Raw genomic sequence first — 26,483 nt, forward strand, 5'->3', positions numbered from 1 at the left:
GAGCTGCTGCGCTCCTTGCTAGGGCTGTGCCACACGTTGCGAGGGACTTCCCTGCCTGCTGCCTTGTCAGGGAACCACGCGGGCAGTGAAACTCCTCTGGCGGACGCAAACACAGAGACCTGCTGTGCCTCTGAAGGAATTCTTCAAGTGCAAGAAACATAAGGATACAGATTTTTTTTCAAGGCAAAACAACTGCTGTAAAGAAGCTGGCTAACTGAACTGCAACAAAGCTGGTGGCCTTGCCATCTCCCAGACACACTGCCCAGCAATGACAGTAAAACAGGACCTGTTTATACACTTCTGTGCCTCCACCAGCAAACACCATGCAGAGATTTAAGCATATTCCTGCCACATGCTTTAAGATCATTACACTATTATTGGAACCAAAAAAAGAAAACCCTGAAGCTTTGGTTGCAGTGCTAACCAAAAATGAAATGTAACAGAATACGAAGAAAACAAAAAATGAGGACTCAAGAATACTAGAAAACCACATTTTAATATGCTGCTTTTATAACCTATGCCTCTTTAAAACCCCACTTCTATACCTGAAGAAATTATTCTAAATCATTTTCTTTTGACTGTAATAATCTTTCAAAAGTCTTTGATTGAGTTAAAGAAAACATCACGCTGAAGTGTTTCTGCCGCATGGCACAGAGAAAATGAGCAGCTAATAGAATACAATTGAGGTAAATTTTTTTCTAAAACAAAGAGAAAAACCTTTTCCCAAGTTAACACAATTTTTCAGAGTAACTGTGGCACAAAGGACTGTGCAGCACTGGAGGAAGACATCTGCCACCACAACAACAAAAGAATTTCATACAAGAGTCCCAGATTGATTTTCACAAAGTAGTGACGTCTACAGCACGCGTTGAGGCAGACTTCCCACTTCGACGCACAAAATAAGACTGTGTAAGAACTGATACTAAACATATTAAGCAAAGTTTAATATTAAGCTGTACATCATCAAATAAGTATAGATATCAGAAAGTATACAAAACTGAATGAAGAGTTACATTTTCATATACAAAAGCAAATAGCTGCAGATGAATGCATGTTAAAAATCACTTGTGCTACACTAAAGAAATCTGTATTTAACAGCCTTTATTCAAAGCCGCACTGTCTGCAAATATGGCTTTCTGATTTCATTGAAATCTGTGACAGATGAAGTAAATGTTTAGAATTAGTTACATGCTCCTGTGATACAAGTTGTGGCCTCCAAATTAGTATGACATGCTGTAAATACACAGGTATAGAGAGAATGCTAAACTTAACACACTGAAACATCCACTCTCTAGACACAGCAGCTCTGGCAGGTTTTCATCCTCAGCAGATCTGCTGCCCTTGCAGGTGGTAGGAAGAGAGGCCAGGCTGTCCCCTGCACCCCCAGCCAGCCACTTTTGAGTAGCTCTTGTCCCAGCTACACAGGAATGCAGCCCCAGGTAACTGCACTCAGTTCTGCACACTCTTTCTGGGGCTGCTTCCCAGGGCAACACCTGCCAGCTGCTCAACAACATGAAGCTGGCACACGGGTCCAGGTGTCCCAAGTTTTTCCATTTTCAGCTCTGTGGCTCACAAGCTGAAGAAAAACTGATGTTGCTTCCCACAAAGACATTTAACAATGCTGCAATCCAAGTTAGAGGTTAAAACCTATGCATGTTGCCTTTTGTTAAGTAAATAATTCTGAAGTTTTTATGCAAGTTTGTCATGGTTGAAAAAGCTAGCACTTCGTTTATTTTTTTTTTTAAATCTACAGTAATTTTTGAAGTGTCAGGTATTTCTCAATCAATATAAACATTATGACTAGACACTAGCTGACAGCCCAGCTGATACCTGGCTCTGGCAGGCCCTACCCACGATGGATGCTGCCACCAGGCAGTGCTCAACACAGCCCACAGCTCGTGATGCCACAGAGGCTCTGCTCCACGCTTCTCTCTTCATTAGAAACCACCCACCAGCCCTCCAAACAAACCAGTTCTCTTGAATTACTGTTTCCTTAATGACTACATGCAGCACTCTCCCAACACTGACAGATGCCATTCAGACAGATGTCGAGCCCATAACCCCCTCACAGAGGGCAGAGCTTTTAATGGCATTTACTGGGTGAATCTGCTTGACTGGCAGATGCCCGTATGTTTTCAAATACATGCAGCTTTGTTGAAAACCCCCGTGTTTTTACATGAATTGAGTCCCTTAAAAAAAAAAACAACTCTCCACAATTTTACCCATAATTTCATGCTTCCTTGTAGACAGCTAATTACAAAGTGTAGGAACCTATTCCTCAATTAACTTGGTATACATTTATCTGTTAGACACATTTCTCAAGTTGCTTCAGAACTCTTGTAAGTACACATGAAAACTCCCTTAAAAATTAACTTTTACATGTTAAATAACCTGTCTGTGAATTCACATTGCATTTTTGATTGGGCAGAAGACCATGTGACAGAGATGAGTCAGGGTGTATTTCCCCTATTTTTCTTCATTAGCATCTGAAAGGGGATAAATTTTGCTTTAGATTATAAAACCTCACTTTTCTGGTGTTTTACACAATAGTCAGTGCATGATATGGTAGACTGTTTTCAAAGGAGTGATTAAATACCAATTAAAAGCTTTTTCGGTCTCTCTATGGTGGGCTTTGGAGATACAAAACCATATGTGACAGGGTTTGTACAAGGTGCTCAGGTTCAGTCTAACCTACTTAAAAGAAACCCAGCAGGAACTTCGTCCAGAGGCTGACTCTTTTGGCACCTTCATTGTGCTGAACAGTGGGCCACTGGCTTGTTCGCTGGGAATGCCAGATGGTTTCACTTGTACCTCCACTCCACCCCAAATTTTCAGTGGAAGTCTGGCTGGTAATGGGAGGGACGCAATAGGCAACAGCACCTGTCGCTCCCCCTCCAAACTAGTCCAGCTCTAGCAGTGAGAAAGAGAATGCAGAAAAAGCACCAAAGTAGTCTAGAAACTCAATACAGTATCAAAATTTTAAAATAGGAAAAAGGCACAGTATATAACAGATGACTGTCCACAACCTTCAGTTAGTAGTTTGTTGAAACATTTTCTTCAGTTACGGTGTATGCCTTTGAGTTTAAAAAAAAAAAAAAAGTAGTAACACACAGGGAAAAATAAAACATCACCTAGGAACTAATTTTAAACTACTTCAAATAGTTAGATGGCACCAAAATCAGAAGTCTAAATAGGGTGTGTAAAATAAGAAGTGCTCAATAGATGAGAAAATGCTGGTAGTTAAAAGTGTTTGCAAATGCATTCCACACTCTGCTGCACTCCAGCAGCCATGATGGTGTGGTAAGATGCAAGATTAATCACAATAAACACAATTGCTGCCCTCACATTGTTGAATCTTCAACACTGACAAATACTGCCACTGATTAAAGAGCATTTTTAAGTTTAGAGTATAGGTTAATCTAGCAATATTTTTCGCTTCTGACTTTGCCAGTTACAGGATAGATACTGCTTAAAAAGTACTAATTATGCACAAAAATAGATGTGTAAATATTGACAGAAGATATTTAAAAGACTACATTTTAAAGTTGACTAATATTTATCAGTAGCATTCCTAGATTTTATTTTTGGTACAAACGTTTGGAAGTGCACTACTACAACTGCTGCAACTCTCTTGTATCAGAAATAACAGTGTCTGTGCAATGCACAAGTCAGATGTAAGTCTGCTTGACCAAGACTCATTTTGGGTACGCAGCAGTGAGTGTTTTAAAGAATCTATTTACTGCCTTATCCTGCTACAAGAAGTTATCAAACAGATCTTTCCCTCTCTGTGTAAGGGATCACAAAGGGACCAGGAGAAGGCTGACCAATGTTTATTCCTGCTCCATGCGCTAATGTGCCAAGGCAGCATGCAGGACAAAATGGACTGGACCAAATAGTAAAGCCTCACCTCTGTAGCTAAAGCAGTCCACATTCCCTATCTGCCAGCCTTTTGGAATGACAGATCCTTAGGAATAAACTGCATTTCAAGTCAATTCCCCACTATCCTGATACAGCAACAGACTATGCTATATCACAGTGGTTTTGTTTATGGAAATGCCAATACAGAGTAATTGGTCCAATAAGTGTATTTATCTGTTACGTGTCAGTTCACCTGCTGGAGTGTTACTGTTTTGCAAGCAAGCCAGGTTAAGCAACCTGGCAGTGCTATGTTTGTTTCCCAGGGTGGTGTTACCTCCTAGGAGCAGGCACAAGAATGGGCAGAGCAGTCTGTGCCTTGAATTTCCCACCCACTGATACTTTATTTTCACACAGCTTTTAAAAACAAAGTGTAGAAAAACCATAAACTCTTTGCTGTTTAATAGCAGACAAGAAATTTTGTAATCAAACCAATTAGGGGGCACAAGATCTCTTCGCTAAGGTCACAACAACATTCCAGGGACATCCAACCCCCTCTTCCCTGAGCACCATGTGTGTCTTACATAAAACTCCTCCAAATCTCCCAGAATTAGAAGAAAACCTTTAGCAGAACTCTTAGGGTCTGTGTCCACCTTGCACACATGTACATGGCACCACTGCTTGATACAACGGCTAGAGAAAGCTCCAGATTAATTCCAACACATGCCTCCCCCTCCACCAAAGCACTGCAGCAGCATTTTGGCTGAGCTGGCTGCTGGGCGCAGCACAAGTCTGTGGAGTGGTCCAGACAATATTTAACAAACTTAGAGTGGTATATTTTTGAAAACTTTAACCTACAAAATCGAGGTAGTCCATATCTCTAAAGTCTTTGCAGCTGAGGTGGCTGTACATGCCATTCAGTGCTTACAGAGGGGGAAAACCATATAAAAAATTAGTACTTAATTAGAATAAGGATGGGTTTGTGCTCAAGTGTCATTGTCAATACTAACATGGCCAAGGTCATCATTACAAAAAGTGACTGCCAGGGAAAAATTCCACATTGTGCAATGCTGAAGAGGCTGGCGGCTTTATCCTAGTTGGCAGAACAGAAAATATAATAAGCACTTCGTGGCCAGCGTCATCTTCCATTGCACATGGCACCACCAGCAACAAGGTCCTGACTGAAACCTGGCACTCCTATCCAACCACGACCAATACCAACCACCACCAATGGGACAGTTGTGTGAGTCTGGGAACATCTACAGTTACCCAGGGAATTAATTAGACCTAAATTAATTCTAAACTTGCTAGAAGTTTCTGTTGATTAGGCATAAGAACAATACATACAATATTCAGGACACATATCTCACATTATGCCCCAATATGTCACTTATTTCCATTACTAAGGTAATGTTGCACAGCTGGGAGGCAAACACTGTGCAACCTAAAAGTTACTTTCTTGAAGTCCTTCATTTCCAAGACAGCTCCATAAACTAAATTCAGTGGATTTCTAAAGGCAGCCTATTTACACTATTATATGATTTTTTAAGTAAGTAAATAAATCTGTCAGAGGTTGACATTTTTCACAGTTTGGTGACATTTGACTCTTTATCCCCGTTATGTGCTCAGCCACAATCTTCTTTTACTACCCCTATACGTAACAGCGCTATGTTGGGTTTCTTTTTCTTAAAAGTATTTTGCTCTTCCTTTGTTTTTCTTGAAAAAAAAAATATTTGCATTTCTAAATTAAAAAACTTAGATGTTCTTTTGGCACCTAAAGTTATGATAAAAATACAGGCAGATTATGAATTACAATTTTTTTTTTAAAATTGAAAAAGTCAATTTACCATCATGATGAATTGGAAAATTATGACCACTGAAGCCAGTAGCTTTTAGGTGCAACTAGGAAAAAGTGTTGTCCACATATGAATTTTTTAAGCAAAATGTTTGCTTTACTTTTAGTTATCCAGAAAAGCCCTTCAGGCATTAAAGATAACAATACACACCACTACTACATTGGAAGACTATTTGTGCACGTATTTTCAGAGCATTTGAAGATAGACCCCATTTTCTAAATAACTCCTGCCTGTGTGGTTTTAAATGCTTAAGAGGCACCGTACTGTATTACTGAAGTATTTTCCAGAAAGAGGCTTCAGTGCTTTTTATCCAGCTAAACTAAAATGCTTTAATCTCTAGAAGTTCTGATGTGAAACTGATCCTTTTAAAAAAAATATTTGGATGAATAAAAGCATTTGGTGAAGCTCAATTTGAACTAAAAAAAATTATCCTGTTGGCTGCTGCACGCCAGCATTACTTTGTGCAGTTAAATCAATAAATATTAGCCTTCATAGGACCACTATAGAAAGATGCTGCATCATATTTTTAAGACAAGGTTAAGTTTAAGTTGTCTCAAAACTTTTTTTTCTATTCTACCAACACAAACCTAACTGTATTCAACTGTAGATTGAAATTTCATCTTTACTCAGGATATTTTTTTTAAGTTCAACTGCTTTTCATAACAGAAACACTTTCTCTGCAAATAAAATTATTATCACCAGCCTCTGGCAACACAGTGGATAGCTTTATGAAAAGCTCAAAACTCAGTCTAGCACACAGGAAAAACACACACTTGATTTTGAACTTACTCCATTAAAGTGCCTCCTCTTCAATCTCTCCCGTGAAAAGAACACACAACATCAAAGGGGCAGAAAGCTGTTCCAGCTAGAACATTTTTTTGTAATACTGCCTGCCATTGCTAAAACTTCCAGAAAAAGAACCAGAAGGTCTCTTAACAGATGTGGAGCCAAGGAGACAGGACATGTTCCTGAAGGAAATGCCAATCTGATGTACATGCTGAGGAAATCTGTTTCAGGGTATGCCAAGCCCATTATCAATTTATTTTTTATTTTTTCCGAGGGTCTATTCATTGGTGTTTATTGACAAGTCCCACATCATCCCCTAGCTGCTAAAGGCATTCCCAGCATCCTTCCTCCCTCTTGGCTATTTCCAGTTGGCCTTTTACCCTAGCCTGTGTTAATGCTCCCTACTGCCCACAAGCTGTTCACCCACCAGTAGTAATCCTGTCTCAGGCAACTTCAGCTAGAGACCTGACCTAAAACTAGATCTATCATACAAACTGTCTTCAGGTCAACAAGAATAACTAGTTTTCTTTTAGACTTTCAAAAAAAATCTATACAAAGCTCAGCCAAAAAAAAAACCCAACCAAAAGGCTTTTACACTCTAATCTGCAGAGTATGATATACTCTTCATGTGAGATATGATATAATCTCCACTAAGCTAAAATACATACTGTAACCATTCCAATCCCAAGGACACAGATATTAAGCATATAGATATTTTCCTTATGACACTGCATAAATACACATGAAAAAAGAGTAAAAAGGTAACTGCTTATAATTAAATGCATATTTCTGTATGGTCTGTTCTCTCAGAACATGCCTTGATGGACCAGAACTCAGCTTTACCTGCCAGTATGTAATAAACTACAACAACACTATAAAGCTGTATGAGTACTGCAGAAATGAAATACACTTGAATTCCATGTGCAAACTAGCAGTGCTTACTTGTTGAAAAAACCCAAAACACCTCAATTTAATCTTGCAGACTGATGGTAGCACCCTTACATCAGACCTCTTTCACCAAGGTAAATAATTTAAGGAATAACTAGAAAGAATTGGGTAAAGCCTTTATTCAAGAACTACAAGCTAAATAGGTCAGTTGCAGGCAGACTTAAAAGCTCAACACACACAAATTAAAATACAGCTAATGATTTAGAAGTAACACAATAATACTGTAATAGTTACAGTTAAGCAGGTATTTACGTTTTTTTCTACGGCTCTTTCCTACTATTCATAACTACTTCTGATAGCACACACTTCATAAGCAGCCTTAATATTTCATTTTCTCATGAAAAACATGCTATTTGGCAGAAAGTGTTCCATCTCCTCTGCACAGTACCCTGTATGTAAAAAAAATTAACCTATTCATTATATTAGTGCTTACCTGCTGTGATGTCATCATCAACCAGATCATGTTCCTCTTCCTGAACTTTTGCTTCTGTTCCCAATGAATCCGGGCTTGCACCACCAGTTTGAATGGCTTCCGTGGTTACTCCAGCTGCAAAACCCAATGTCCACAAGAGTCAGCAATTTTGGTAGGTAACAGCCTTACACCAGGGGGCAGGGGGGATGTAATTATCTGTTGGTATTCTGAACCATGCAACATAAGTCTGTGAAACACAGATAAAGCAAAGAGCAACTATTGCCTGGTTTTCCTTCATACTGTATGCAGCCTTTTCACAAACCTATCCTTTAAAAACCTTTTCCATGCTGTAAATATCTCTTCCATACTTTCTTCTTTTTCTGCTGTCTTCTAGTATCATTAAAGCTATTAGATACACATTACACACTAACAACTTATACAGCCACAAAATACAGAGTTCCAGCAGAAATTCTCTTACATCTCCTCTCAATGCTTCATCTCTTCTGCAAAAAGAAGAAAAGGTGCTGTTTTTCCAGGTGACCTTCAGAGTATATTAATTCAGCTGACTCATTCCATGTCATTTGGGTTGGGATGCATCTGCTGCTATTAAAAATGACAACGAACGCCAAATTGTGCCAATAACACCACGTGATTAAAGTTTCAATTCACTGGTTTATACTCTGCCCAGTTAAAATCGGTAATTGCTCCCTATATGAGCCTTACCAGAATTCAATCAAGTCATTATCAAAAGAAGTGTTTTGCTAACGGTGACAAAGTACAGCGTCACAAATATTCTTCCCAAAGAGCTTTACAAAATTTAAAAACCAGACTGAAGGGAAGCCCTGATAAGATTGCTTTTCCCCCAATCCATCTTCTGTATATCACCCTATACTATCAAAAATCTTATTATACAAAGAGATTGATGCTTTCCTGATTGTGGCATTAGGTTTGCCATCTGCAGGGGCATTAAGTCCCCATTAAAAAACAAAGTACCCCAGCCCTTAGTCAGCACCAAGCAAGTTTCAACAAGAAATTAAAGTTGCTGTAAATCACTGTGCCTTGTGGATGGCAGGCATCTCTCATGGCCCAACACAAGCACCAGTAAGGGCTGGGCACTGAGCAGTGGAGAGCTGCCCACTCAATCTGCTGCTGCTCCTCTTGGTTTTAGACCATCTTACGAAGTCGTTAATGTGCATCACTTCAGTTCACAGTAGCTTTTATGTAATAACTTGCTGGTCTTCTCCAAACACATGAATGTGATTGATAAATAAAAGACAATGGTATCACAATGGGGGAACCTGTCAGTTGTGTACAGCAAGGTCTGTGAATCTGCACCTGAAAGTCACTTAATTTCAGGTCATCTTTAAACCAGTTTAGAAAAATTAACATTCTCATGAGTATTCCAGATTTTACTGTTTTTCAGTACTGTTTTTAAATACTAAGTATTCACAGCATAGTGATATAATCTGTGATATCAAAGTGATAACACAGTGATTTCATCTGACAGCGGTTTCTAACCTTATTCTGACATAATCTCTTTACAAGGAAATTAGTACCTTTTAATAACTTTCTGAACATCCTTCTAGTTGTCACTGGTTTTATATGCATTGACACAACAGATACACAACCGGACTGGAACACACTGCCCAATCAATAGCAAATCACTTCATTAAGCATGCTGGCATGATTGCACAGAGATCACATGCAATTACAAATTGCACACAAACCTTATTCAGGATGCTTTTAAAAATAAAGTTTGCTGTTATGGTGTGGCTGCTGCAGCCCGTGGGTGTCACTCCAGGAGTCCTCACCGGTGTCCACACAAAGATCAGGACTCCAGCACCACCTCACCAAAATACACTTTGGTTTTCACCTTCAAGCACCAACTATCTTTAATACTATTTATTTGGGTATACCCACTGGAGTTGGCCAGTATGTTGAGGGGGAGACTGGAGGTTATTTTTTTAAGCACTGCTTTACATTCTGCATTGCAGTTAGTACAAGCAGCTGCTAATCTCTGCAGGCATAGAAAACGTCTAGCTATTGCCTAAATATCACTTCTGTAGTCTAAATGTCTTCGATTTCTTTTCACACCCAGGGAAGGGTGAACAGTTTGCATGCCTTCTGAAATTTACAGTATGAAGGCCCTGACCTTCATGTCAGAGGGAGCATCTTCTGTGGTTGAACACCTGTTGGTAGAAGCCAAGGATCCAGCAGTCCCCAAACAGTAGGTTTAGGCTGGGCCAAAATTCAAAGCCTTTGATTTATTCAGTGATTACCTCACCTCTTTACCTGCTTTCTAGCCCTGCGTCACTGAAAAAGAGGCTTATTTTCCATATGCAATATTACACCTTTCTGAAGACCTTAGCAAGACTAGTTATAACCAACAGAAGGAACTAAGTGCCTTTGCATGAGTTGATTCTAAGTAGAGTGTATAAAAAATTAGACAAGTTTATTACAATTTTATACAATTAAAATAAAAATGTAAGTAAAAATCTATTTAATCAGAATGATTACACATTTCCTCCAAAACAGTGAAAGGACAGAATCAAAAGGGGAGGAAAATAGCTACCATGCAAATATGTTGGGCAATAAATTATCATTTCCTCTCAATGGAAATACAGTAAGAGGGAACATGTATTCCTGGACACAAGTGTTTTCCATATAATTCACCAAAAATGTCTTAGAAACATGTTTGAGAAGTGAAAAGATCAAAGGTCTGAATGTATTAGGAGTAAGCCAGTCAACATATTGGAAAATTAAGATATACTTGTATTACAAACTTATGCCATTATTACAGTTTACTATTTACTGCAGCATCCTAAACTCATTATTCATTTAATACATTAAAATATTGCAGCACCAAATTATTTGCCTTGCTTCTCTGTGCTCTCTTAAGTCCAACCTTGCATGAGTAAGATGATCAACTACATACATAAATAGCAAAGTCTTTGGGGTCCAATCAAACTATCCTTACTTGATGAAAACTTCCATATAAATCGATGGAAGTTTAATTAAGTTTTACTCAATCTGGCCTTTCTAACAGAAATCTAACTCTACTAGAAACACGGTCACAAAAACTGACAACAGCATATTCATTATTTCAGACCTTTTATATTTATTTTGCTTTTCAGTCATAAGGACTATTACTTGAAGCAGTTTAAAAAGAGACACAATTTAAGGATAGCTATTTCAGTTTCTTTAATTTCGCACTGCCACATTTAAGATTTTTACTTAAAAAGAAACAGTAATTTGATACAAGCATTTACCTGAATGAACTGGGTTTTAGCAATACGGGAAGCAAGAGACGTGCCTATACTTTATTTCTGGGCAGAACATACTGAAAACAGATTTCTACAGAGCCTGAGCAGTGCTGCCTGCGCCCTGGCAGTCCATGACGGGCAGCCTGCCTGCCTCGCATTAATTCACTCCGCACCACTCTGATCGATCCTGTGCAGCTCTCAGCCACCTCGTGTGCGCTGCCTGTCTGCCGGCTCCATCCGCATCCCACACGAACACAAAGGCTGGGGCAAGATAACCTTCTGCTTTCCATTAAAGCCACAGTAGCCATTTTTCTATCTGCAATAACGTCACATACTTAAAAATACTTCTGTCCCTCCAGGGCTCGGTGGACAGCCCTACCACCAAAAGCTTGCAGGTGTCCCACTGCAACAGATCCCTAGAACCACACCTTCAACATTTTAAGAAAATGTTTACACTGACCGAGGTAAAATAAATAAATAGAAGCAGCAAAACATAAACATAATATCCAAAGAAATCCCTTTCAAAAGATAAATTAATTTGCAGAATCCCTTTGACACTGAAGACAGCCCTTGCTCTTAAAAATAAACAAGGAGAAAAAAGCAGTAACATTTTTTCCCTTTTTGTACTTCAGCTGAAAAGGCATCCTTGTGGCAACTGCCCCACAGACTATGCAGCATTTCAGAAACAATCCTATGCGGTGCAAATGAGGAGCAAATATTTACAGTCATATGACATAATCTTAGTAGATACAAGATGACGCTTTGAAAGCTTAACTGTTTTACTCCCTGTGGGAGTCTGAAAATACCAACACCTGCAACACCTCTCCTAGGTTTAATTCACAGCATCACTTACACATCCATCCCCATTTGATGTGGGGTCAACAACCTGACGTGCCAATTTTGGATTTGAAGGTCCAAATAAAATAAAGATTTATTGTTCCCCCTACGAGGCACTTTGAAAGGAAGCCTAATGTGTCCGAACATCTGAACTGCAAATCGTGTGATGCAGAAGCTGTGTTGGCAGCCCGAAGCAAGCTGCTCCGAGCAGTGACGGTACAGTGGGCCCGTTTGCGGTGGTCCCTGCAGCGCACACTGGTGGTGTGCTGGCAGGCCCACAAAGGAGAAAATAAGATCTGCTTGGCTTTCTCCCTGCTCCTCCAGCCCACCATCTACAGGGGGACAATAATCTCTCTTGCATCACTTAAAAGATTAGTAAAAGATAAACCTGTGCACATTTGCCTGTCTTTCAAGTTTGCCGAACTCATTTTGTCAAAATGCTGGGAGACGTGCCAGTTGCTTGATCTGTACAAGTAAGGTCATGTCCCAAAATTGCTACTGGATCCGAGCACCAAATATACAAAAGGGGAGAAAATTTCATCTCTGTTTGCTAGTACTACACACCTGACTCATTCAAGAGGCAACGAAATGCATATATGACAAAGTATCTTACATCAGCAGCAAGCTTCTGTTATGATTGCCACTTGTTTTTTAATTAAAACAAACCTTAATGTGTAAGAGAAGCACTATGTCTACATCATGCATATAAGAACTACTGCAGAGTGGTAACATGCTGGACACAAAAATATGCTGTTAATAAATTATGTCTCTATATCAAGAGGCAAAATTGGGAAAAGGGGAGGATGAAGGAATCAAAAAAGTATTTCTTTACTTTTATATTTCTCCTCCTTACTGATATGGAGAAATAGTGTGAAATGGGGACGCTTAACACCGACTGTGATTGTATATGTCTACTCAGAAATGTGGGTAGGGTGACTAGTCATGGGTGCGGTGTCTGGTCACATAGGCACACAGCTCTGAGGAGACAACTACAGTTTTTGAGGAGACGCCTGCCCCTCTTCCTCTAACAAAGGGGAGACGGGGAGACGCCTGCCCTTCTTTCTCTAACAAAAGGGGCTATTTAAAAGAGAATGAGAGAAGATGAGAGACATTCAAATGCTATCTAGAGGGAGGGAGTGCTAAGTCTCCTTGCTGGAGAAGATTGGATGGTCACAAGGACATGAATCACCTTTCCTTGCTGAAGAAGATCAGATGGTCACAAGAACATGAATCACCTACAAACCTGCAAGACCACCACATTCCAGGAAACGGACTGATAAGCTAATTAAGGACTGATAAGCTAATTAACATACGAAGCGGGGTTTAGGTAACAAATATGTATAGGCGCTAATTGAATATTCATTTGTTTCATTGTATAAATGTGGGATGGTTCGTCACTTCGGGTATGCACGCTTGTGGAGGAGCGATCCCCCGTGCATCTGCGCGCAATAAACATACCTACTTTATAACTTTCGAGTTATAGAGTCTAATTCCGCACGTCACTTACCATTCTAGCATAAAACTATACTTTTTGTAAGTCCATTGCATCCATTTTGACAATCCTAAGTATTTTTTACTGTGTTCAGTTCCTCCCCAGACCTTTAAAAACATGTAATTTTTAAATTATGCCTTACAAAGTAACTAATACATGCACTTTAGTCTCTCCCCACAACAGCAACATTTGTAGCTGCTTATTTTGTTTCTCCTTTCCAAAATCCTAATTCTTCTTCAGAGCGTCAGCATTTTTGTGTGTGTTTATACAGACAACGACACTATTAAATGCCTTCTCAGCCCTGTCATTCAGGAGAACCACAGACTCTGCAACCTTAAATCACATAGTTTTCAGCGCTGTTATGTTAATATAAAAAAGTTAATTCCAATGTGTTAGTCATGGCCCGTTTGAAAGGTTTTCAGTATCAGTGCTTTCACAGTACTGAACATTTACATTCAAGTCATTTGTTCAGCCATGTTCAGCTGATTGCTCAATCTTATATTTTCTTCTGGTAATTTAAAACTTTCTTGTTCTGATAGATAGCACATCCTCAATTATATGCTTTGATTTGCTACTGATTAACAGAGGCCAAAATACTGCTGTATACATACTTGAATTGAATGCATATAAAATACTCAAGGTTTTTTCTTAAACCAGTCAGTCTCTTGCTATTGCTCTAAAAATGCATGCCATGCTCCTCACCTGAGCACAAACACAGGCACAAGGCAGAATATTATGCTTCCACCTGACACACACATAAAACACAACTGCATATTCTTCCCTAAAACTTTCAAATATAACTGTTTAAGTAATAAGGAGTACCAGAAGTAGCAAATTACTGAAACTAATACAAATTACTGGTTGCTTTCAAGTACATTAAGAAGTTCCTATTTTGGAAACAGTCAACTGGCTAAAGCAGGCACTCCAGAGTGGTTTATATACACTTCACCCACACAATTATGTCCATAATTTCACACCCAGCAAGGTCATTCCAGTATCACTCCAGAGAAAAGAAATTAGTAATCATCAACAGTTGCTATAGCAGCTACTCCTGAGAGTAAAGGGCAACTATAGCTGTATTCTACAAACTGAGTATAACTGATCTCCTAAGAAAATCAATTAAAAAATACATCCTAATATACAAAATGGCACAAATATCCATCAGTATGAATCAAGGCTCTTTGACATGTCTATACAATACACTTTCACTTATTATTCACTGCTTGGCTGCACATCTAACTGTGCAACAACATTCCCATAATAAGGCAAATGCTACATGGCTGACGGCTGTAATTAACAACAGCTTAGCCCTACCAACAAATTCTCAACATCACTTTGAAGTACTGTGTTCCATGTAATTTATGCATTCAGTTTAGATTTAATAAGATTATTACACATCTCAAAAATCAATTGGTATTTAATAGAGATCCTTCTCTGAATAGAAACTACATTCTTCAGTGGAAAAATAATCTCATTTTAAGAAAGATGAGCACCTGCAACTTAAAGCAAACATTCTCATTCATCAAAATATAAGTTCTTACTGGTTTGTTATATACAACAGATGCATCTGGACATTATTCTATAAGGCAAGTTTCTAGATTGATAACTGAATGGAGTATCTCATGATGACGACAGATCTTCCAAGAATACGCTCTTAAGAGTCTGTACCACCCCTGCTTTGACAAAAATGAATAAAATGAAAACAGGTATTTTTTGGGAGAAATACTACTAATTAAATAGGGGTCCATAGCCATTTATCAGGAGAATAATCTTTACCCAGTAGCTCCTGGCAGCACTTGGTAACCAATGGCTTTGAACACCCCACTGGGCAGGAGCTGTTGCATGAAGTGGTGAACAGACTCTGATGGACATACACTGCACCACCCTGCATTAGTCCCTTTCAGAATCCCTTTATACTCTTGGGATGCAAAAGGATCCCTTTATAACAATTTCTATTATCTAATTATACATTCTTTGAAAAGGAACGTCAACATTTTACCACCAGTACCTTGTAATTTTATCAGCCCTTTTCATAGGGGGTTTCTTCCCTAAAAACTCCAAACTACAGGCTAGTCCCAACAGAAGGGCCAGCCTTCACAAAAGACACTCCAATCCCAATGAGATGTACTGAAGCGTTCAATCTACTTATTCAACATCAGTGACGTTAAGTAATTTCATGATTGCAAAATTACTTTGAAAATGTCAAGAAATTCTTCTATATAACTCTAGATTTTTCCCCTAGAATTTCCCCTAGATTGGTAGCACTATTCATAATTTTGTGTACAAAATGCCTTCTTTAACTAAACAATCAAGTTACTTTCAGGTTTAACACAGCATTACTTACGTGATATCACACTGTCAATGTACTGTGGTAAATAAGGAGCCCACGCATCAATGGTTTCTTTCCGACCTGCCTGCTCGATTCTTCTCAGTTCTGCTAGCAACAAGGCCTGGGCAGCTTCTCTTACCTGTAAAGAAAATCCACAGGAATGTCATACAAACTCCAATATCAAATACTTATCAGTATGTTTTCAGTTTAATTTAGCAAGAACAAAAAGCACCACTTTAAAAAGTCTACAGGAAACGAAGCTTTTAGCAGACCTTCATTCTGCCCTACCCTCTCCACCTTCAACACAGATGCAAAATAACCACAAACATGACCCAACTGTGATGACTCTCAACAGGACACAGCAAAGATGTGCAGCCCCACGAGAAAACCAGGGGATGAAGGTCACAATTCAGCCCCTAGCATGAGTGCAGTGCATAAACCAAAGAGCTGTCCCATCTCCTCCTGGCCTTCGTGGACGTGCCTTTCTCAGCACAGACGGCAAGGCTGGCCGAGGCAGCCTCCCATCCCATAAAGTGAACAGCAAGACAGGTTTCTCATTCAAGGAGATGAGGCTAAACCTTATGTCTGTGCTGATGCATCAAAAGGCCACCAAAATTCTAGTTTTCTACAAGCAGCTTGTGATCACCCTTCTCTACAGCAATTCCAAAGTTGGGTCCAAAAATCCAAATGTGCAATGAGCAAAGTTTTCTAAATGTCAGGAATGTTGCAATATAAAAACAAAAATAAAATCACTTGAAAATATTTTTTCACATGGGACTTACTCATTTATTCCCTATCATGGAAGACTGAACAATGAAAGCAGAGGAAAATGTACATTAAAATGTTTCCCAAAACCTAAAAAAATAAAACTCACCAACACCCCCCCTCCCCAAACAAACTGAGTTTTTACACAACAAATGCCAAATACTATCTGGTACTACCTCTCCCTCATTAATATCACTTGTTCCACCTGAAGAGTTCATAAATACACACATTTTTGGTCTAAAAGATTTAACATATAAGGAAGTGATTTGATCAAGGGAAAATAAAAAATTGTGGACAAACAGAATATAAATACGCTACCCTGACACCCAAGGATATCCAGTAACTGGAGCTCAGCTGCTTACTTAATGAGTCTCAAAGTAATTACCCTGTCAGGTAATTATCTCACAGTATATCCTTCCTAGCAAAAGAATAAGCCATCAGTTGGCAAAAAACATATTCCCGGTTAAGTTACAGGAGTGCTGAGGATCTTCAGTCTACAGCCCAGCTCTGTCACTCCTTTCCTACGTGAAAAGCTGCACAGTCAACAAATTTTTCTGCCACAACAGCACAGGTGTAGTGTTAAGGCCCACTAGTCATTTATCAAACAGCTGGTGACAAACCATTTACTGGCTACTGTATACACACTCCAAAAAACAAAGCAACTCATCAGTCTCTTGAAAAATATAGGGTAGTTTTTTTAATTCTCTTAAGATTCTTAATGGAATCACAGAAGTTTTTAATCCAGTAATTTCCTTAAAAAGGTATGTACATCATCCAGAAGGTAAAAAAACCCACCCAACATACATATATATATGTATATATTTATATATGATCACATTTCCAACATTTTGATAGGTTACCTGGAAAATTAACTTCCTGAATCTGAAATAAGAAGTGCAGGAATTAGTGTCAGAAAACAGTTAGGTATTTTTTATATTAATGGAAAATGTGATCAGTAGAAAAGAACATAAAACCCAAAAAACCTACAGTACAAAATTACTACTGAAATCACCTCCAAGCATCGATCCTGCCACCTGCGAGCCAGCATCTCCAGAAGGGGAGGTCTGAATTTATCCAGTCCCAACAGGTCAGGGAGCATTACGCAGTGCATAGCAGCGAGCTGGCTCCACCCTGCGAAAACACATCACAACAGGAAGATAAACATAATAAATACCAAAGCAATTTAAAGATCAAAATGCCATCAAGTAAATTTACATTGGCTACTGGCCTGGTGTAAATTCAGGAGATGGTGGGAGAAAGAGGGGAGAGGAAAAAAATAGAATCAATTTTGCAGCAGAACAACAGAATTGTTCCTTCTGCCATGGGAACCTGGGGCTCACCCCACCATGGGCTGCACCCCGGTTTTACCGATACCAGCTGACCTCAGGGCAGGCTGCACAGTGCATATGCTTTATGTATCGGACAGGAATGAGCTTTTCCAGGCATAAATCATGCCTCATGAACTAGCTGGTCAGATCTCAAACACATGCAATGAGACATCAGCAGAAGGCTGGCTCAAATCAGTCCTGATTAAACACAAACATCCCTCTTCCTCCCCAGTCCCCAATTTTTATCAAAAGCATAAGCCATGGTTCTGAGTTCAAGATTTAGATGACCTCTTCAAACCATATTGAGCATTAATTTAATTATACTTAATGTCCTAAAAGCAAATGTGACATAATTCTATTACAGAAAACTTGGCATATGAATTACCACTAGGAAAGTTTATGTAGAGTTTTCTGGCCTGTTTCAAAAGGTACACAAATACGTACAAGCTCACGTTTGTCTGCTACCTCTATCTTTCCATCTAAATCTTATTTCAACATGCTTACTTCAGGTGCATTTATACTACAAGCCTGCAATATTGTGTAGTTAAAACCAGTAAAGATAAGCATATCAAGCTCAAACAACATAGCTTGTAAAAACACTTGTAAAGTACTCCACAGAAGAATTCTTTTAGTATTATGCTCTACATTGACTTGAAAAACTGAAGAAATACTTGAGGTGAGCATATAGATCTATACTTTTAAACTGTCAGTAAAACTGAGCATAAAAATCAAAATATTTTAAGTAATAAAGCTCTTAATGGTGCTCCAAGAAAAGAAATCATGTCGATTTTCCTTAAAGAAAAACGGATTAAAAAGAGGCATTTCCAGTTTAAGAGTGCTGTTTCTACTTGAGTTGCAGGAAAGCGGGAATTTATAACTTAGCAAGGCACGTGTTGTGGCTTCTCTCCTTCATATATGATGGGTAAAGGCACATGTATTTTCTCTACTTAAAAAAGGCCAAGATTTTTTGTCAAAAGACAACACCGAACCCAAACAAGATCCGAAATATCATCTTTGGTACACCAGTTGAGAAGTGAATTTACAGACAGCCCTAGACACACAAACTGGATCTGCTCACCCTCTACCAGCATTAAATGCAAAACATATAAAAAACCCTCATTGCCTCTGTTTTTGCAAAGAAAAATTCCTATGTAGATCAAATTAAAGTCATGTCATAACAATGATAAAGGACATTAGTTGAAAGTAAAAGACAAATAGATAGAAAAGTGAGGAAAGAATACCTTCATTGACTAAGAAACAGGTATGTAAAGTAGGAGCAGTGTCAGAGCCAGAGTGACCAGCTTCAGTGCTAGAAGAAACAGCAGGAGCAACTTGCAGAGGTAAGAAGAAATAAAGAGAAAAAAAATAGGAAAGTGAGGATAGCAGCTTCTGAAGAACAGATTAGTATCACTGAAGAATGAAAAACAAAACTGGAGGAAATTGTGATAATATTAAACTTAAAAAAAATTCTAGGCTTTACAAGTGCAATGCCAGTGAGAGGAAGACATGCAGCTGCAGAGAAACACAGATACACCAACAGAAACTTGCATGTTTTGAAAAGACAAAAGTACTCATACATAAAGCAATTACAAACATGTCTTTAGATAGTGAGATTTGATTTGACAGCACGTTCAACTATGAATTTTAAAAACAGGAGTTTCACTGTTTGTTCTTTTGCTTTTCGCATACTTATGAGAAATTTGCACTACTCATTAAAACCCCCAGTAACAACCCCTTTTAAACCTGGGCTGCCCCATCTGTCGCTCTAAAATGTCACAGAACGTATTACTGATGGTTGATTTTAATATAAGTTCATTTTAAATGTGTCTCCATCCAAATAATTTTAAGCGTAAACCAAAGAAAGGACTAAAAACTTAAAGCAGAAGCATACACACCATACAATGTAAGACTACAGGCAAGCAACTACAGAAGAGCACAGTTCAAGCATGTTACTCAAAACAGCATCCATGACATTTATTTTGTAAATGACATCATTTCTTGGTGCAAATGTAATTTAAAAGCAGTTCTAAATATTATACTTCCACTAATGCTTCATGACTTAATATTATCACATGAAAAGACGCGCAGACCTTATGGCATACAAATGCTACAACCCGAGGTCAATGTGGAGATTTAGAGGTCACTATCTGACACTTCCTTCCTATAGAGAAATTACCATATGTCATGCACAAGCATCTTCAAATTAATCTCCCTCTTTTATTCCGTTGCAGAACAACAATGGGTTCAAGCTCCTGAACAGATTAAGCATTGTCTTCTGAATGGTCTGTTTGCTTTTCATGCAGTGAACTTCTTTTGCCACTGTGGGACATCTGCATCAAAACTACTTTTTCCATACTTCCCACAGAAATGCGACATGATGGCACGTGTACAGGATGATTAGCATAAATCACTTCACAACAGCAAAACCTAGTTTCAGTAGATGTATAAAAAAAGCTATTTACTTTATGAAAAAGATTGTTTGTCAAAACACAAAACTACCCCAAACTGAAGGCTCACTCTGAAGCTCCTTTTTTTGCCTTATTTTGTTGTAGCAGTTTGTGCTCTTCCAGTATCAGTAATTACAACAATGACTGTAATGGAAGCAGCTGGCCCTACAAACGAACAGCATAGAGCTGTGCTTGTCTCAACAAATACTGGTCAAATTGATGGGGATCAAGCATGTCATAAAATACATTAATTGTGTATCTAACTGATTTTTAAGAATAATAGCACTAGAAATTTCCAAATAGCAAGATACTGCAAGTAGTGCGCAACAGGATGTAAAGGCAAGACACTAAGGAAACTTATGACCTAAGAGTACCCCTTAGAAACCAACCCATTTTTCCCCAAAAGCCTGTGATACATGCCACCAAACAGAAAGAAAATGATGATTTAGGAACAGGAGGATTTTTCTGTTATTTTTGACAGCACACAATTGTCTCAAGAAGTTATAAATATTTCCAATAGGTAACTAAAGTACGTCTATCTCCAAAATTAGCAAAGCTATTTCAACACAAAATTACATAGTTTTCATTTGGGAAAGAAAAACTACAATGGAACTGTATCTTATCAAAACACAGACTCTCTCTGTGATGAATATGTTTTTCTTGCATCGAATTTGCTACGTAGACACCATCTCTGAGAAATCCTGACATTTCAATTAATTATATTTCAAAGAGGAAAAGTAAGTGGCTGTAGAAAAAACCCACCCAAAAACAAAACCAAAAAAGTCCCACATATTGAAACAAGAGCCCTGCTTCTTTTTTATTTCTGCTTTCTGTTTTTGACTGCTACTTCTCTATTTGTGTAGCAATCTTGATCATGAAAGAAGCTTCACACATACCACTCCTGGAAATGATTTTCCCTTTCCAGCCAAGATCACAGTAGATAAATATTTCTATTTAAGAAAGGAACAAATAGACAAATGTTGCTGATGGGGGAGTTTCTTCCTCAGATATAAACATCCCCTATTTTTCACGTGAGTGAAGAAAACCACAGTTGATTTGTATTAGAGCTAGCAAGCACAACATAAGTGCAGTTTTTGAAGACTTGAATATATCTTTAATGTACATCTTTAAAGATTGTACATTGCAGTAAATACCACAATGACAAAGTATTTGTATTCTGCAAAATACAATCATTTTACATATTGCAAGTTTCTCTGTATTCATATAGATTGAAAAGACAAAGTTTTAACAGTTAACAGGGAAAAGTTAAAAATAGAAGATAATTGCCATTTTCAAAGGAAACTTTAAATAAATCCTAAATGATATCTGCTTTATAGATTAGTTAAAACAATAACCAAATACATCATCTAAAAAAGAAAACCCTTTCCTATTCTGCCCTGCAGCATATTCAGGCAGCTGGGCTCACATCCACAAAAATCCCAACGAACTGTAAGAAGAGCAATGATGTATATACTTTTCCTCTTTATCATACAGCAAAACACGTATGACAAAGGTTACAATCATACATTCCCCTCTAGCCATACACAACCTCCAACTGGTCCCATGCAGATTGTATCCCCGTTATCGCCAGTGGGTAAATCCCACATACCACCCTTCCCCTTTCGGGCACCACCAGCACGCTGCGCTGCATCACCCTCGCTCCCCGTGAGCCTGCATGGCTGTCTCCCCACGAGTGCCCCCATGTTCTTCCCAACAGTTCCCTTGCTCCTTAGCTTTGAGCTCAAGTCATAACTGGCCACATCACAGTAGTTTACATTTACTTTATTTCTGGCATTAAGAGGGGTAGTTCATTTGTCCCATCAAACGGCAGCTCTGTGTTTCAAGAGCAGGCAGGAAGGCACCTCCCCTTCCTCCGTGTCTCCAGTCCCAGCAGGACTGTTTCCCACGTGCTACTGCTGCCCAGAAGAAGTCCTAGTCCCTGTTCCACTCTACTCCAGCAGAAAATTAATGTTTAATCATGTGTACATCCTTCTTTTACATCCCATGTTTTTCTACTTCCTGTACTTAACCATTATATTTACAAAAAGAAAGATATAATGCAGACTATCAGATGGTCTTCAGTATCATCCACTGCCACCTTTCATAACTGCGAGTGATAAAAGTAGCAACAGCAGCAGAGGTACGGTTAAAATAAAATATCTTCCTCCTCAAAAAAAAGGAGGGGAAATGTATACATACTACTTATATGTGTTTATGCTTTAGTTCATAACAAACATTTTTGTATTTGTCCATATAGCCCTCAGTGACAGACTTTAAACCTCTTACTATCACCACACCACCACAATGCTTGGAGTACTTAAAATAGGCAAAAAATCATTCTCAGAGACTGACTTCATGACAGTATCAGCATCTTACATTGATTCTTAAAAAGGTCTGAGTCATTAAAATTTTTATCTAGAATATTACACTACTTTTTCCTCCCACATAGAAGCTAGCGATATTTTTAGCACTTGATAGTAAGGTGATCATTTCAGTGTCAAGAACTGAAATGACATACCAAATTGTTCCAAAGCACGTGATTTTTACCTTGCTTAATTTGTCCTTGGGCTGCGTGACTTGAAATTGAAGGGGGTGCCTTCACTTTTGACATCTCGGGAGTGCCTGGCCTAGGTGGCCTAAACACAAAACATATACGAAGAGGGAGAAGGAGGATACAGGAAGAGGAAAAAAAAGAAAAGATATTATTTGCTAAAGATACTGTAACTAAACAAACTTTGAAAAGCAACCCTATAAACAGTTTGTTTGACAGAAGATAAGTCTTCTAATTTGTAATTCCTAGGCAAGGTTATGTTTCGGTGATAAAACGTTCATCTGTATGCTTTGATTTATTTAGAATGTGACCTATACATTATTAAAACTCTTTGTAAAGGAGAACAAGAATTGCCTCTCAGACCTAGCGGTGCATATGTTAATACAGCTTCATGTTCTATTAACGTTGTAAGTTATGTAACTCCAAAGCAACATTGTTATCTTGGCATAAAAAAATACTATGTTCAATAAAGAAGAAAAACACTCAATTCCATCTAGGTACCAAAGGTTTTCATATTCATTTAATACATCAAACCCCACAGCAAAATTAAACAAAATAAAATGCTGTATTAAAACATAGACTCTGAAAGAATTTATCACAAGTTAAGCGAGTATTTGCCATACCTGGTCGGACCTTTCTTCATGTGGTCTCCAATAAAAGTGGCATTGGTCATACTCATCAATGTGTTGGCCAGTGAGATAACAGAGAGGAGGTGCTGAGTGGTGACGGCACGCGATACACCATACGTCCCCTTTCCCAGTCCTTCCGTAACAGACATTTTCCTTCCTAACTCCACACTATCATATGACAGTTTGCCTACAGGCTGGTTGTAGCCAGGAAGCATCAGAGACATGTGGCCTCCTCTAGACAGGAGGCCAAAGGACACTGAACAGTGTGGCTTCAGCATCCCAAGACGCTCAAGGCAAAGCTCATCTAGAACAGAATTCAGGCCCCAGGCATGAAGACAGGACATAAAAAGCTTTGCTGTATCCATGGTTAGATTATATTCTAACAAAGTTAATGGTTTAGATTTGCTAGAGCAATATTCTGGGTCACCATCTTCTCTCCTCTGCCTTATCGATTCTTCATCCTCATCTTCATCATCAAGAAGATGCTCTTTTATATTCTCTTTGATTGTTTCCTTGACCTGCTGGAAGAGGACAGCTGCTCGTTTACCAGTCAAAAAGGAGCCTCCTTTGTCAGACCCGCCAGAGGCTTTCTGTAAATTCTCTGGAGAAATGAGGGCAGTGTTGGGTCTGGAGGCCTCCTCAGTCAGCAGCTGAATAATCAGGGCTTCTACATCAAAGAAGAGCACGTGTATATCTGGATCTGTTAAGTTAGTCTTTATAGCTTGAACCATCAGGGAGTTATGTGAATATTTAGGTAAATTCCCCTGAAGAAAAAAAAAAAAAAAGGAAAAAAATATTGAAATTTCAATTGGACTACTTTGTTAACACTTTTCACAAACTTAATTCACAGATTAAAGAAGCTGTGAATGATCAAAAGTTGAAAACTCACATGGGTATAAAACATGTTATGAGAATATCAGTGAAGAATTTTACAGCACTTTCCACAATGTCAGGAATTTCAGATTTGTGATCAAGTGTTACAATCCTAAAATACAGAAATTTTACTTGCAGAAGTTTATGAGAAAAATAGAGCTCTCTAGATAAGACAGAAGTTCGCATTTCTTTCTCCTGAATTCTACAAGATAATAGTTATACTCCAAGGAACAATAAAATGTCATTATTTTATTATGAAACTTAAAACACATTAAGTATTTCATATGTAGATACTGAAATATAGTATCAATTTAAGCCATTGGAAAATGAATAATCTACTAAATAATGTACTAATAAATTTGTCCAGATATGTAATTAGCTTGTTGCTTGTTCACTTCGCTACTTGAGTCCATCTTCCTCCTCCTTCCCCTCCTCTCGAGGGAGAAGAAAAAAAAAAAGTAAATGCAAGGGGATAAAAGCAGAAAAAAGTCAGAAGAGGCGATTGGACAAAATGAATGTAAGTATTGTGAGAACCTTATTCTTCCTAACCAAAGTTACGCTCAAGTCCTTAGTTTCCCCAAAACAGTGAAAGAGAATCTTTCAACAGAAATAACCTCTGTTGAGATGTAAGTAAAATACTAATTGCAAACCAGGAGAATTAACAGCCTGAAAGGCATAAGGTTGACCAATCATGTTTGATGCACAGAAATACAAAGTCAGAGCAAGAACACCATCCAGGAGAAGCAGTTCCCAGGTTCCGTGATGAAGAAGTGTTCCCGGTGTTGCGTTAGTCACTGCAGAAGTTAAACCCTGTGCTCACCTGGCAGCTAAGGCTAAGGGAGCACATAAACCCCATTACCCTACACGGGTCTTAACAAGAGTGGCAGGAGAGGTGGTACTTCCTCTACAACTTACAGAGGCTGAATCGTTTGTTTCGAAAACATCAGCCTTTACTGAAAGTAGAATTAACCCAAAAGTTCTTAATGTATCACTAATAAAAGCAATGCAGTCAAGGCTCCTATATCTTTTCTCATCTGTAACTCAACTGCCTTAACATTAATATGAACTCTTTCAGTTTGGCAGTCTAAAATTGCCATTCTCTGGGGTCTTTTTTAAGCCACAAAAGCACATTTTACAGCAGGATAGTTACTTAGAAATTAACAGGGCTTGCAGTTTCCATATATGCACTGTATATATGTACAAATAGGTATGCATATATATAGACACATACACTATAAATACATCTGGCTATATAAATAATACACTATATATGACACAAAAATCTGAACTTACTGTATATATACCTGAATCCCTAATAGGTTTTCCCCCTATTCTATATGCACCCTGATATATTGCTTCCTTTGTTCCCTGACCTGAAGCACATCTTATGAAGCCTTAAATACCCTGCATCAGTAGGAATGGCCACTCCTGAGGAATCTGCCACGCTGCAAAACTACATTATTTCTACCAACACCCATTATCTTGTATTTTTCAACCCCTTTCCTTCTACTTCTGAACACTAACAAATGTATTTATCACTGTGAATCAAATTAATATTCTACTATAGAAACAAATGTATATTCTGCTTAACATCTTAGAAATGCATTGGACATGCATATGTACCATTTATTATTTCTCAAGGACTTCTGTCAAGCCAGTAAGCATTTGTAGTCCTACAACTATTTGGCTGCTTTAGGTTTTGTAAAAATTTCATAGCACATGTTTAAAAACTAAGTAATTTTTACATATTCCTTTCCCTCTGTAACTGTAAAGACCCCCAAAATGCTGTTGGCATGAAAGAATATATTACCCATCACATGTTCAATTGCTGTTCCGCTGTCTGTACCTGCTTTGAAATTAGCATACTCAAGATTCTCAGTCACACAGATTTGTCTCTCATAAAGCACTCTGCTTTTTCTGTGGCTATTAGTTGCTGTACATCCCTGAAGACTGTAAGATTGCTTTTTATAGTAAAACATTTTCAGAGGAAAAACTGACCTCTCCAAAGTTTTACATTGTATTTGGAGAGTGATGGGCTCAGAGGAGGCTCCAGTACCCTGACCTGCCATCAAGAGCAGCTGATGATAGAGCCACAGCTTCCTCACGATTCAT

The 26,483-nt window shown here is 38.4% G+C and overlaps 1 protein-coding gene across 3 annotated transcripts in view; it reads right to left on the reverse strand.

Moving 5' to 3' along the window:
• The window catches only part of WDR7 (WD repeat domain 7), a 143,816-nt gene that overhangs the window by 80,770 nt on the left and 36,563 nt on the right, over positions 1–26,483 (reverse strand). For 2 of the 3 annotated variants that reach the window (XM_080371915.1, XM_080371914.1), the window contains exons 15-20: positions 23,493–24,262; positions 22,866–22,954; positions 19,113–19,202; positions 17,556–17,674; positions 15,794–15,917; positions 7,879–7,992 (exon numbers count right to left, since the gene is read on the reverse strand). In XM_080371915.1, coding sequence (XP_080228041.1) covers positions 7,879–7,992; positions 15,794–15,917; positions 17,556–17,674; positions 19,113–19,202; positions 22,866–22,954; positions 23,493–24,262 — 1,306 coding nt within the window. The remainder of the gene's footprint in view (positions 1–7,878; positions 7,993–15,793; positions 15,918–17,555; positions 17,675–19,112; positions 19,203–22,865; positions 22,955–23,492; positions 24,263–26,483) is intronic. The other variant, XM_080371913.1, reaches the window with a different exon arrangement.

Source organism: Falco punctatus (genome assembly GCF_963210335.1).
Source record: "Falco punctatus genome assembly, chromosome: Z".
Taxonomy (NCBI): domain Eukaryota; kingdom Metazoa; phylum Chordata; class Aves; order Falconiformes; family Falconidae; genus Falco; species Falco punctatus.